This window comes from Megascapheus bottae, chromosome 15 (genome assembly GCF_031878675.1).
Source record: "Megascapheus bottae isolate mThoBot1 chromosome 15, mThoBot2.hap1, whole genome shotgun sequence".
NCBI lineage: Eukaryota > Metazoa > Chordata > Mammalia > Rodentia > Geomyidae > Megascapheus > Megascapheus bottae.
Genome location: NC_143523.1, coordinates 20,605,296 through 20,620,011, shown reverse-complemented (window position 1 = coordinate 20,620,011; position 14,716 = coordinate 20,605,296). Strand labels below are relative to the sequence as shown.

At 46.7% G+C, this 14,716-nt stretch overlaps 1 protein-coding gene across 1 annotated transcript; it reads right to left on the bottom strand.

Annotated features, from left to right (window-relative positions):
• Positions 1-1,399: 1,399 nt before the first annotated feature.
• Positions 1,400-7,131, bottom strand: Cyp17a1 (cytochrome P450 family 17 subfamily A member 1). The gene is made up of 8 exons (XM_090346897.1): positions 6,803-7,131; positions 5,235-5,373; positions 4,833-5,062; positions 3,916-4,002; positions 3,367-3,582; positions 2,881-3,050; positions 2,356-2,459; positions 1,400-1,957 (listed from the first exon to the last, which is right to left on the bottom strand). The coding sequence occupies exons 1-8, from the start codon at positions 7,100-7,102 to the stop codon at positions 1,665-1,667; spliced, it is 1,539 nt and encodes a 512-aa protein (XP_090203023.1). The 5' UTR covers positions 7,103-7,131; the 3' UTR covers positions 1,400-1,664.
• Positions 7,132-14,716: the final 7,585 nt, after the last annotated feature.

Sequence of the window (14,716 nt, the reverse complement as noted above, 5' to 3'; positions counted from 1 at the left end):
CCATGGGGACCAAGATGGCTGTGGTGGCATGGCTGTGTCAGGCCCAACCTGCTGGTTATACACATACCTCTACAAGGCCAAGTAAGTACCAAGTAAGTACAGTGCCATCTGCTTGGCTGTAAGTAGACATGATTTGTTGCTCTACTTTCAAAATGAACCTCAATCCATCTCTTTACTGCTCACTGCTTTCCCTGCTGTGCCCGTGGTCTAAGTCCTCATTGGGTTGTTTTTTTAGACCAGCACAACAACCTCCTTCCTAATTGTTCTTCCTGTTCCCCAAACCAGTCTATCAGGGAGCATTGTCCATGCGGTGACTAGGATGAGCTTTTAAAAATACAAAGCAAGCCAGGCGCTGGTGGCTCACACCTGTAATCCTAGCTACTCAGGAGGCTGAGATCTAATGATCATGGCTCAAAGCCAGCCCAGGTACAAAAGTGAGACTCATCTCCAATTAACTGCCAGAAAACCAGAAATGGCACTGTGGCTCAAGTGTTAGAACATTAGCTTTGAGCTCAAAGAGCTCAGGAACAATGCCTAGGCCCAGAGTTCATGCCCCATGATCCACAATAAACAAACAAACAAACAAACAAATACTGGGCTCTAGTGGCTCTTTCCTATAATCCTAGTTATTCAGGAGCCTGAAATCTGAGCATCACGGTTCAAAGCCAGTCAGGGCAGGAAAGTCTGAGACTCTATCTCCAGTTAACCACCAGAAACCGGAAATAGCACTGTGACTCTAAGTTGCAGAGCGCTAGCTTTGAGCAGAAAGAGCTCAGGGACAGAGCCTATGTCCTGAGTTTAAGTCCCATGACCACATACAATACATACATCAAGCTGGGTGCTGGTAAATTCACACCTGTAGTTCTAGCTACTCAGGAGCCTGAGATCAAAAGATTTGTGGTTCAAAGTCAACTTTGGCAGAAAAGTGCTCAGATTTTATCTCTAATTAACCAGAAAAAAGCTGGCCCAGAGGTGTGACTCAAGTGGTAGAATGCCAGCTGTGGACAAGCAAACCAAGCAAGCATAAGGTGTTGAATTCAAGCTACAGTACTAGCAAAGCACAAAACAACAAAAGTCTTTGCACTTCTTTGTGGACAACCCACCAGTGACTTCCTATATTGAGTGGACACCTGAACTCTCTGCTCCTTGCAAAAGCCCCAGCTGACATCTGACCCCAGCTGTGTTTGTTCTCCAGCTCATTCTCTCTGCTAATCAGACCTTCTGGAGACCTTTTCACCTGTTCCTGCAACACTGGTCACTTTTCCTGACATCTTCATTCCTGCCCTTCCCCCACCCCTTTCCCTGGCGTTCTTTACCCCCCACACCCCTTGTTGACAGTAGCTTCCCTTCTCACATCACCCAATATAACCAACTTCAAGGCATTTATGAGTCTCTGAAGTTCTTGTTTATTTCTCAGCCTCCTCTAGAATGCAACTTCCATGAGATCAGGGAGCCTGAGTGTCCAGAGATGCTGAATGTCCCATAGTATACACTCAATAAAACGTTTACAGACAGAACGAGTAAACGAACACAGGGACTGGTTGCTCAGGGACTTCCTAAAGTCACATGGGTGCTTTTATGTACATCACCTGCCCTTGCTACAGGCAGAATTGTAAGAGAAATCATCCCGCTAATTCTGTGCTGTGGAGTCGTATCAGGTGGTCTTAGGCATGCTGGGTGCTCTCCTCGCCCTGGGCTTCCTTCCAGGCCTGGCGCACCTTGACTTTCACTTTGAAAGGCTCAATCAGAAAGACCACTTTGGGGTCACCCTCCAGAGAAGGCAGCTTCCCATCATCAGGCAGCTCAAGTTCGAATCTCTGCAGCAAGGAGGCAGTGAGCAGGAAGAGCTCCTGGCGGGCCAGGGCTTCTCCTACGCAGGCGCGGGGACCAGCTCCGAAAGGCAGGTAGCTTAACGAGGGTGTGATGAGCTGGCTCTTAGTTGGATCCAAGAAGCGCTCTGTGGGAAAAGGGAGGCGTCAGCCACGGCCCAGGGCATGCAGACTCATGTCTCCATCCTGGCCGAGAAGAAGCCATTGCCCTACCCAGGAATCCCACTCAAGCAAACATGGAGCCGTGAGCGCATCCCTTCATGATATGGAAGAAAAGTAGTGGGGAGGGGAAGGGTAGGTTTACTGGGAGACAGATGCCTCTAGGATTTCTCTAAGAAACAAATTTACAAACGAGACAAGAGAGAAATGGGCAGTAAGGAATCTGGATCCGCCTGCAGCAGCATGGGGGTGGTAACAGGTCTGAGAATTCTCTAGTGGTACATTCAGGAGGGGTAAAGGGTGGCAAGTCCAGACTGGCTATGTGGTCCTGGGGAGAAGATTGGGATGGCATGGGACAAGAACTCACCAGGCATGAACTTGTCTGGCTGGTGCCATTCCTTCTCATTGTGGTGCAGTGCCCACAAATTGATGATGACTTGTGTGTCCTTGAGAATGGCAAACTCACCAATGCTGCCCCAGAGAGAGAGAAGAAGGGGTTTGGAACCTTGCCTTTCCATTCCTACCCAGCCCCAAGTCTCAACGTGCCCTGTTCCTAGGAAAAAGAACTTTTATTCCCTTGTTTCCATTTGCTCATCTTTTCCTCAGCTCTTGCCCCCCCAAACATGAATCCAGCCTTGTAAGACCCTGGACTGTGTAGGAACAAAGTCTTTCATCCCAGAAGTATGTTTCTGAGGGTAGCCCTCCGTCTCTGAGGGAAGCTAGGTGGATCTGTGGTTTCATTTGTAGGGAGGCAGGCGGGGTGATATGGGAATCGGAAGGGCGAGGGCTAGCATGGCTGGTAGTGGCTGACAGGTGGGCGGGAGGGAATAGGAAACCAGTGGGCTGGGGAGCAGGGCTGGCTGTCTCCTGGAGGTAGGAAGGGAAGGCACACCTGCAGTTGGTGTTGGCCTTGTGGGGGATGAGCAATGGGGCCACGGGCCTGATGCGGAGCACCTCTCTAATGGCGGCCTCCACCAGGAGGAGGTGGGTTCGATCACTGAAATTTGGCATTCGGTTGAAACCTATATTTTGATCAATCTCATCCTGGATTTCCTTCTTCACCTAGGGCATGGAGCAAAATGCACACAATCAGGATGTTTAAGCCTAAGCAAATTACATGCTTAGCGGAACCCAAATGGTCCCATCCAGTAGCCCCAGCCCCAGCCCCATTCCCAGAGGGTCCCGCAGCTTCCTCGCTGCTTCTAGATGACGAGACAGATTTAACCCAGGGCCAGAGCTAGGTAGTACGTGCTTGGGCTCTGCCTTCCTGCAGAGAAGGTCAAAAGTCATTGCCTCTCCTTCTGTCTGGGACACAGAGGTCAGTCAGGCTGACTGGATTCCAGGGAGAGAAGGAGCACAGGAGTGGAGAGAAGCTCACCTGAGGGTTGTGCAGCAGGAACGCCACAATCCAACTCAACACAGAGGTAGTGGTCTCCACGCCAGCCCCGAAGATGTCCCCGAGCGTGGCAAGGATGTGTGCATCTGACAGCATCTTTGAGTCCCGATCTGAGCCAGTATTGTTGTTGTCTGCGTTCATTTTGGCTTGGATCAGAATGTCCAGCAGGCTGCTGACAGAGTCGCTTTGGAATTTCTCCTGGGTTGAGAGAAGGTAGGAGGCAGCCATGAGGAAATGGCCCCTTCTTCCACATACTTGGGCCCAGATGGCTGATCAGCAAGGCTCCTTGTGCTTGAACATGCAAGGGAGTTGGGCAGAATCTATAAACAGGAGATATCACTTGGGGAAAGGGTTGAAATCCTTTTTCATTTCTCACTTGCCCACTCCCAGGCATTCACTAGGTTGTGTTTGTCTGTATGTCATGTCCCAGACTTTCTGCTAGGTTCTGGGCTCTTATAGCATCAAAAATGGACCCCCCCACCATCCTGCTCTCAGCCTCATGCACTCACATTGGCTCTGCCTCATACCTACCTTGTGCTTTTTGAAAATTTCACCCAGCATTTCATCTCGAATTTTGACATTCTTCCTTATTGCTTCTAGGGTTTTATTGGGGAAAATCTGGGGAATAGAAAGAAAGGTCAAATCCTTCCTTCTTCCGTTTGGCTTTTCTGGCAGAAAGAATTACTTTTAGCTTTCTAGTCCCAGGAAAAGGTCTCATTCTAAACCTGACCTTCAGCCAAAATGGGGAGGCAAGACAGGGACACAATGGGATCATCCAGGCTGGAACAAGTCCAGATAAAGGTAAGAAGGGGTGGCCTCCTCTCCCCTTCCTCTTTCCGTCAATCAGCAATCCCTGAGCATGCTGTGTGCTCATCCATGGTAGGTAGTAGCCCTGAGAAGTAAGGCCAACTTAAGTCCCGTGACTTGAACTAGTTCCTTGACTTGGTTAAAGCTATTTTCTTACGAACACACTGGGGATAATCACCTCTTTTCAAGGGAATTTAATCTGAGAACACATGCAGAAAGCTTCATTGGAAAATAACTCATTACCATGAATATTTAAATGCTTGATTAAAAAGTCAGGTCCAGCAGGGCACCGGCTGTAATCCTAGCTACTCAGGAGGCTGAGGTCTGAGGATTGTGGTTCAAAGCCAGCCCGGGCACGAAAGTCCTTGAGACTCTTAACTACCAGAAAACCAGAAGTGGCGCTGTTACTCAAAGTGGTAGAGCGCCACCTTTGAGCTCAGGACCAGAGCCTAGGCCCAAAGTTCAAGCTCCATAACCAACCAACTAACAAACAAACCAAAGTCAGATTCATTTATGTGGTGAAGCAGCCATGCTTAGAAGACACAAGGAAGAGGTCAGCGGCTGAGGTGGTCAAGGAAAAAGATGAGTCTGGAGCCTGGCAGTAAAAAATATTGGGGACGCTGGCTTGGCTTCATCCTCACCTTCAGCCAGGGGAATATGTCCACCAGAGTTTCTTTGCCCAGACTATCTAAGATGCCGTCCGTAAAGTCCTTCATGAGTTTCAACCTAGGATCCTCTCTCTCGAAGGATATGTTGAAGCAGATCAAGGAGATTATGTTGATGATCGATGTGAAGACAGGCATGGACAAATCTATGTCCTTTCCATCGCAGGTGGCCAGAAAGTCACATAAAGAACTGATTTCCCGACATACTGAGGAGAGGGGCACAGAATCAGCATCTTTTCAGCTCCTTCTTTGACAGCACAGATACAATATGACCACTAGATGGCAGCAGTCACCAAGAAATGGCTGGACTCCTAGCCCTTCTCTCCCTCCCCTTGCCCGCCCCATTGAGATAAACCCCAGGGTCAGCCAAATACTTACTGAGCTTTTCCAGTTTCTGGTCACCATCCCTAAACAGGGAAAAGGTGCCCAGCGCCAACTTCCTATGCAGATGCCACTGGGCACCGAAGTCAGCGAAGGCAATGCCTTTCCCCCTGTGTGACAGGATGCCGAGAGTTTCCTTCAGAGAGCAAGCAAAGCATCATGAATGACACACCATCCACCCATCCTTGTGCTGGCCCTTCTAAGTCCCTCCCTGTATCTGGGGGAGAAGCTGGGGTACCTCCCATACTGACTTCCATGGGGAAACATCCCTACTCCACTCTACTGTAAGCGCTGAGGCCTTCTATTCCCAATTCTAAGAGAAACTGTTTAGCCAGGAGAAAGTTCTGAATTTGAATGCGGGACTCCTGGGATTTCTCTGAATTTCAGAGCTGTGGGTGGAAGAGCTCTGTTCTGGGAAGAGGAAGCCAGAGGCTCTCAGACGTCTGTCTTGGCTTAGCACTCTAGGAGGGGCTTCTCTCGGTTTTCCTTTTCCATGGCAAGCCTATATGACCCAACGCCATCTGTGAACAATGCAAATGTTTTGCCCACTCAATTTGGACTTGGCTCCATCTGCATCTTCCCTGCTAAAGTCATGAAGGTCTAGAGTCTCTCTTTCATCCTTGACAGACAAGCCTCACCTGAGCAGCCACTTTCCTTCTCTCCTGCTTCAGAGAGGAAGCAGAAAAGGTGGGTACTAGGTCACTGGCCGGCCAATCTGCCTGACTGGTCTGAGGAAAACTCAGTCACCCTTGGCCTGATCAAAGCTGAGAGGTTGGAACCCTGCTCGGGGGTTCAAGGGAGTGGTAAACAGCAAGGTGCTGGCTGGGGGTGCTGGGTAGTTTTTCTAGAACAATTCAACCGCAAGCTTACTGAGGTCCTGAGCAACCCTGAAATGCTTTTGTGGATCAGTTGCCAGAACCAGAGCCACAGGGAAACAGCAATCCCAGCCCTCCAAAAGCCACACTGCATCTACTCACTTTCCCCAGGAAGCTTTTGTGCTAACTACTTGTTGAGCACAGGCCTGGCCTGAGATGATCACTCCATCTGGGTAAGGTGAGTGGGGTGACTCTCAGTCCACTGCATCCACCCCCCCCCCACACGTACGTGCTAGACAGTCTTTAATTCCTTTAATTGCCTAGTTTAGAGGCTGGGATGGGGCAGTGGGTTTGGTCCTCTCCCATAAACCCCATTGGTCTGATTTTGGAAAAATTAAGAACTGTACAGCTGAGTGCCAGAGGCTCATTGCTATAATCTTAGTGACTTAGGGGGCTAAGACTTGGAGGATTTTAGTTCAAAGCTAGCCCTGGCAGAAAACTCTGTAGAACTCTGTCTCTAATTAAGCAAAACACCTGACTAGGGGCAGAGCTCAAGTGGTAGAGTACCAGTCATGAGCAAGAATGCTCATGAGGGAGAGCTTGGGGTCCTCAGTTCAAGTCCTAATACACACACACGCACACACACACACACACACACACACACACACACACACACACACACACACACCATACCCTGAATTACACAACCCCAGAGAATGATGAGGAAGAGGAAGAAGAGACAGCACTTACCACTTGGGGACGCCCGGAGAATTCCTTGCCCTTCTTGACAAGTACTTCCCTGGCCAGCTGTTGGTGACCCACGACCACTGTAGTCGTGAGGCCCATACGAAAGGAGAAGATGGGGCCATATTTCTCCTGCAGCTTGAAGAAGTTGACATGCATATGGCCATGTTTGGGGAGAAATGGCAGGCTGCCGACCAGGGGCAAGGAGGGGAGGCTTCTAGGGAGGCTCTTAGCACCAAAGAGGGTTCTCTTAGGCCAAAGGAGATAGGCTAAGGTTAGCAGCAGGAGACCCACAAGTTCCCACATTGCCACAAGTGCAGGATGGAGAGCTGTGGGGTTTGAGAACCACTGTGACTTTAGGCACAAAGAGGCTTTAATAAGGACTTCCCAGATTTTCACCTTGAGTTGCATTATCTCTTGACCTGTGCAAGCTTATCCTGGAGGTGGGCCAAGCCTGAGGCCTTATCAGGGGCTTGCACAACACCAAGGCGAACTCCCGTAAGAGGAACTGCCTCGGGATGATAATCAGTCACCTCCCCCATAGCTGACCAGAGTCGCCCAGCGCTGATCTAGATAGCAGTGATCTAGGATCGGACTTCTGATATTATAAAACCAAAATTGCTAGACAGATTGCCGTGTCTCCAGATGGCAATTGCTAGACAGATTGCAATGTCTTCTTACAATTAGAAGAGCCAATCTAGGAGACTTTGTCTAGTGTAGCTGTTGAGGAAAGGGAGGTAGGCAAAAAATCAGTTTGTGGGGCTGGGAGTTTGGCCCAGTGGTAGAGTGCTCGACTAGCATGCACGAAGACCTGGGTTCAATTCCTCACTACCACATACATAAAAAAAAGCCAGAAATTGTGCTGTGGCTCAAGTGGTAGAGCTCTAGCTTTGAGGAAAGCCAAAGGACAGTGCGCAGGCCCTGAGCTCAAGCCCAGGACTGGGCTTGAAAAAAAAAAGTTACTTTGTGTTGGCAGGGCACAGTGCCTCAAGTCTGCAATCCTAGCTACTCAGGAGGCTGAGAGCTGAGGATTGAGGTTCAAAGCCAGCCCGGGCACAAAAACAGGGCTGTGACTCTTCTCTCCAATTAACCACCAGACAACCAAAAGTGGCACTGTGGCTCTCAAGGGGTAGGGTGGTAGCCTTGAGTTGAAGAATTCAGAGACGGCGCCCAGGCCCAGAGTTCAAGTCTCATGACTGACCCCCCCCAAAAAAAAGTCAGTTTGTGAAGGTCATAGAGGACAATGATGAGTGGGGAACCCAGATATCTAACTGCTTTTTTTTTTTTTTTTTTTTTTTTTTTTTTTGCCAGTCAGGGCCTAAGCATGTGGTACTGAGGAATTTAACAGAAGGCATTGTGCATGCTAAGCCAGCACTCTACTACTAGTTGGCCTTTAGTTGGTTATTGAATCTTTCTTGGAAAAAAAAATTGCCTGTAATCCTAGTTACTCAAGATCTGAGCATTGTGGTTTAAAGCCAGCCTGTAAAGGCCATTGAGATTCTTATCTCTGATTAACTACCAAAAAAGTCAGAAGTAGAGTTGTAACTCAAGTGGTAGAATGCTTGCCTTGAGCAAAAAGCTCAGGGACAGCACCCAGGTCCTGAGCTCAAAATCAAGTCTGGCAAATACACATGTGTGCAGGTGTACAAACACACAGAATTCAGAATTCATTTTTATTTTTTTTATTTATTTTTTTATTTTTTTTGCCAGTCCTGGGCTTGAGCTCAGGGCCTGAGCACTGGCCTTGGACTTTCTCAAGGCTAGAGCTCTACCACTTGAGCCTCAGCACCACTTCCGACTTTTTTCTATGTATGTGGTACCGAGGAATCGAACCCGGGTCTTCATGCATGCTAGGCAAGCACTTTAACCACTAGGCCAAACTCCCGGCCCCTCAGAATTCATTTTTATTATGTTAACATATATGTAGTATGGAGCACATCATTTAAAATTGTTTTAACTGATATATAAAAATAAGTTATACACACAGAAGGTAGCTTGTGATGCTTTAATAGCAACCTTTTAATGATTTTTAGATTTTAGGCATATGAAGATTGTTCATAATTATATACAATTATCACCACTAGCTACTTCTACACCTTTTTTTTTTTTGCCAGTCCTAGGGCTTGAACTCAGGGCCTGGTCTCTACCTCTAAGCCTATCTATGCTCAAGGCTAGCATTCTACCTCTGGAGCTACAGTGCCACTTCAGCATTTTCTGTTTATATGGCACTGAGGAATTGAACCTAGGACTCCAGACATGCTAGACAAGCACTCTACCACTAAGCCACATTCCCAGCCCTTTCTGTGGTCTTTACACAGATGTTTCTGAAGACACAATCCTTATCTTCTGCAGGGAAGCATGAGTAGCTGAGGCAGTATTTACCAATAATCTGATATTACAACCCAAGGAAGAATGCACACACCAAGGAAATGGACATTCTCAGTATCAGACTTCCAAGGTGTTGAGTCTACAGACTGGCAACCAGGCAGGACTCCTTCAGTGGTTAAGATTCCTAGATGGAGATGGGATTTTTGCTGCTCTCTAGGTGTGTCTGCCTACACTTGTGAGAATTGCTGGGATTGCAGGAAGTCAGAAGGGAGGCGTCCTGCTGGTAAACATGAAGCCAGCCTTGTCAGTCAAACTGCTTGGCTAGTTGCCTGTCTCTTGGTCTTCAGATTGTGTGGATGGGGGTGGAGGGAGTTACATACTCTGGTATGGGGCTTGAACTCAGGGCTCCATGCTCTCACTGGCTATTTTGCTCCAAGCTAGTGGTCTTCCACTTAAGCCTTGTACTTTTCTGCCCATGTATGGGACATCAGCACCTACTTTTCATTTTTTTTTTTGCCAGTATGGGGCTTGAACTCAGGGCGAAAGCACTGTCCAGAAGTTATTTTGCTCAAGGCTAATACTCTATCACTTGAGCCACAGCTCTACTTCTGGCTAGTTGGTAGTTAATTGGAGATAAAAGATTCATGGACTTTTCTGCTCAGGCTGACTTTGAACTATCATCCTCAGATCTCAGCCCCTGAGTAGCTTGGATTTCAGGTGTGAACCACCAGCACCTCGCTTGTTCTACAGACTTTTAAGGCCTTTTGCAGCCAAAAGAATGGGCTGGAGGCTCGGAATGTGGGTTAGTGGTAGAGTGCTTGCCTCGCATACACGAAGCCTTAAGTTCAGTTCCTCAATACCACATAAACAGAAAAAGCCAGAAGCGGTGCTGTGGCTCAAGTGGTTGAGTGCTAGCCTTGAGCAAAAGAAGCTGAGGGACAGTGCCCAGGCTCTGAGTTCAAGCCCCAGGAAAAAAAGGATGGGCTGGAATAGTCAGAGAAGCCTTCCTGTATCTCTAGGCCCTGCGTAGAGATAGGATATGAGGTAGAGAGATGGAGGAATTGAGAGGCTGGCACGGCTGGAGGTCAGCAGTCGGTGTGCGGGGCTAGCCCAGCACAGAGGAGGCCGGTGGCCTTCATCTAGGATACAAAGGTGTGCTGGGCAGATCCCTGAGCAGCCAGACCCAGGGCTTCTGTGGATCAGGCTCTGGACGCTCTTTCCTAGGGAAAGAGCTGCAACAGCAGGGGATTAGGAGGGGACAGTGGTGGCAGGAGAGCGGGCTGATCAGGGCAAGCTACACTCCACGCAAGGCTCTTGTGGAAGGTCTGACAGCAGGGTGGAGAGACAAGGAGGCCTCAGAGGAGCCAGCTAGGGGAGGAGTGTGAAGGGCCAATGCTATACCTAAAATGAGTGTTGGGGCCATACTGATTCCTCACTCCAATTGCAAACAAGAAGTGGGAATTGTATAAAAATAATGGAATTCAGGGGCCGGGAGTTTGGCCTAGTGGTAGAGTGCTTGCCTAGCATTCATGAAGACCCAGGTTCAATTCCTTGGTACCACATGCTTAGAAAAAGCCAGAAGTGGTGCTGAGGCTCAAGTGGCAGACTTCTAGCCTTGAGAAAAATCTAAGGACAGTGCTCAGGCCCTGAGCTTAAGCCCAGGACAGGCAATAATAATAATGGAATTCAGTGCTTTTCTCTCCCATTCCCTTATTATGAATGCTATTCATAATAAAAAAGTAACATTTAAAGAAGTTATTCCTAATAGCAAAAACTAGCAAAAAAAAGCTGTTCATAATAGCAATAAAAGCAGCAAAAAAATAAATATCATTGAAATGTACTTTTTTCTTTTTTTTTTTTTTTTTTGCCAGTCCTGGGCTTGAGCTCAGGGCCTGAGCACTGTCCTTGGACTTTCTCAAGGCTAGAGCTCTACCACTTGAGCCTCAGCACCACTTCTGGCTTTTTTCTATGTATGTGGTACCGAGGAATCGAACCCGGGTCTTCATGCATGCTAGGCAAGCACTTTAACCACTAGGCCAAACTCCCGGCCCTGAAATGTACTTTTTGATCTAAATAAGACATTTTTTTTTTTTTGCCAGTTCTGGGGCTTGAACTCAGGACCTGGGCACTGTCCTTAAACTTTTAACTCAAGGCTAGTGCTTGCGTTAAAAGCCACTTGAGCTGTAGCACCACTTCCAGATTTTTTTTTTTGTATGTGGTCCTGAGGAATTGAACCCAGGGATTTGTGCGCACTCTACCACTAGGCTATACCCCCAGCCCAATGAGGCACTTTTTTTTTTAAGGAATTTATTAACATTGATTTTTACATCATATTTCAAATGACGTGTTTAACAAACAAATATTCAAGAAGGGAATCTCTATATACAATCACAGGCACTTAGTTTTTAGAACATAATCAAAATTAGGCTAAGGGTTTATATGTCGTAGATATGTATTAATCAATGTAATAAAACATTATGTCTATAGAGTCATAAGTTTTTATGTCTATGTAGTTGTGTTTATATTTCCCGTACCATGTCCATAGCATTGGGTATGCAAATATTGAGTCCTCGCTCTTGCACTATTTGGATCTAATAGACACATATTAAGAACACCATGCGCCTTTTGTTCCTTTGGTCTTGACTTGTCTCACTCACAATGAGGCACTTTTTGGCATGAATTATTTTCTGTCATTAAAAACTTTTCTAATATATATAATACATCTATATTACACAGGTATTATATATATTGTATATGTATAATACATAAACATGTATTATATCGCTAACTTGAGTATGTAATTATAGGTATATGCAACACACCTATATAGTGTATATATTATATACCCATGTAATACAATATGCAATATACCTACATGACATTGCATATACCTATATCATACATGTACATGCATTATATTTATGTATATTATATAAGCTAGGGTGAGCAACACACACACACGCGCACACACACACACACACACACACACACACACACGCACACACTTTGGTTTTATTTGGTGTTGGGGATTAAGTCCTGAACCTGACACATGCGAGGCGAATATTCTACTGCTGGGCTCCATCTTCAACCTGACTTTTACTTGTGAGGAGCCCTGAGCCAAGCTGAAGCTGTGCGGTCTGAAGGCACTGAGAGATTGGAATTCCAGTCTCTCACTAAAGCTTCCAGAGCACTGGGGGCTGGTGCCCTAGAAAGATGGAGCAGGCTAGGCAATGTTTAAGATGGGAGTCTGTGTTAATGTAGGAATGTCTATTGCTTCCCTACAGCCTCCTATGATAGGGAAGTCAGTTATTACTTGCATGCAAACTATGCCTCATGTTAATAATTGTAACCTTAATCTTTGTACATATCTTCAGTCTCCTCCCCCTGTACTAAACTCAATAAAAGCTCTAGGGATCCAACAACAGGAACTGCTTTGGGTCTCCAGGCCCCCCAAACCTCAGTTCTTCTCGTCTACATGGCTGTACTGCTCTGGTCACAATGAATTGTGACATCTATTACTGCAATTATTTATGATTCTAGGAATGAAATTCAAAGCTTCTTGAGTGCTAAGCTTTACTCCTGGACTAGTTCGCCAGCTCTTTGATTTGTGTGTGTGTGTGTGTGTGTGTGTGTGTGTGTGTGTGTGTGTGTGTGTGTGTGTGTGGCAATACCAGGGCTTGAAATCAGGGCCTCTCTCTTGCTTAATTTGCTTGTGTGGCTGGCACTCTCTCACTTGAGCCATTCTTCCAGACTCCTCTATTGTTTTAAAAGTCTGAATTCCATTGGGAGTGAACCAAACAAGTACCACAACAAATGTAACTGATCCACTTGTTTTACTGGACATTTAAGTTCTTAATTTTATCTTCCTTGTTGATATAAAATAACACTTAAGGCCAGGGGCCTGGGGCTCATGCCTGTAATCCTAGCTACTGAGGAGATGGAGATCTGAGAGTCATGATGCAAAGCTAGCTTGAGCAGCATAGTTTATCTCAGTTCCCCACTGGAAAGCCAGAAGTGGAGCTGTAGCCCAAGGCCGTGAGCATTAACATTAGCTGAAGAGCTCAGGGACAGCACCCAGGCTCTAATGAATGCAAGCCCCATGACTGACAAAGTAAAACAAAGAAGCTATGTGTGTGTAGATTTTAAAGGCTATTGCACATATAAACTTATTTTTAAGCTGTATTATATTAATTGATTGCTTGGCATCTAATCATTCCTAAAATAAAGAGCATTAACCTTTCTAGTATTAGAAGAAATGTTAATATAAGATGAAAATCTTCTGTAATTCACTAAAGAATCCATTTCTTTTGCACCACTAATCAAATAAAAATACAATATAATTTTATTATTTGTACATTACCATTTTTGTATTAAAAGTTTTACATTGGGGCCGGGAGTTTGGCCTAGTGGTAGAGTGCTTGCCTAGCATGCATGAAGACCCTGGTTCGATTCCTCGGTACTACATACATAGAAAAAAGCCAGAAATGGTGCTGAGGTTTAAGGGGTAGAGCTCTAGCCTTGAGAAAGTCCAAGGAAAGTGCTCAGACCCTGAGCTCAAGCCCAGGCCAGGACTGGCAAAAAAAAAAAAAAAAGTTTTACATTATCTTTAGGTAGTTTTACAGAGGGGTTTCAATTCAACAAATCAGTTTCTTTTTTTCTTGCTACTTTTTTTTTTTTTTTTTGCCAGTCCTGGGCTTGAACTGGGCATTGTCCTTGGACACTTTTTGCTCAAGGCTAACGCCCTGCCACTTGAGCCACAGCATCACTTCTGAGTATATGGTACCGAGGAATCGAACCCAGGCTTTTGTGCTGCTAGGTGAGCACTCTACCACTAAGCTACGCTCTCGGCCCCCAACAAATCAAGTTTTTTTCCTTTTTTTGGGAGGAGCGGTCATAGGGCTTGTCCTCTGGGCCTGGCACTGTCTCTGAGCTCTCCAGCTCAAGGCTACTACTGCCCTACACCTGGGCCTGGGTGTTGTCCCTGAGCTGTTCAGCTCAAGGTTACCACCCTACCTCTTAGGCCTCAGCCCCACTTCCCATTTTCCAGTGGCTAACTGGAGATAATGAGAAACTAAAAATTGTAACCACCATTTTGTAGCCACTAACTAACTGCTAGTTCTGCTTCTGCAACCAGCTTTGCTGCCTTTTTGCTGAGACCCTATGTTGTGCTGTGACCCTTGACCCACTTCTGCCCTAATGCTAGGAAAAAGCCTAGTGCAGAACAATTCCCAGAACCACAGATGGCGCTTATCTCTATAATACCAGAACAGCCCCTCCTGGAGTCTGGTAATCACTTTCTAGACCAGAAACCCTGAAGTTTAGCACGCATCCTCTTGAGTCACCCTAGTGGTGTCACCCAACCAGTTCAGAGTACTATGATGTGTGCTCAGCCCTGCCTCCCCCAAACAATGTATAAAAGGTGCTGGACCCCTGGGCTCCGGCCTCTCAGTGTCACCGGTTGTGGCCGTCTACGTGGGAGACTCAAGTTCGAGCTTGCAATAAAGACTCCTTTGCTTTTCCATTGGTGATGGTCTCTGAAGGTCACCTGGAACAAGGCTTCCTGAACTCGAGCATAACAATAAGAGTCTCTCG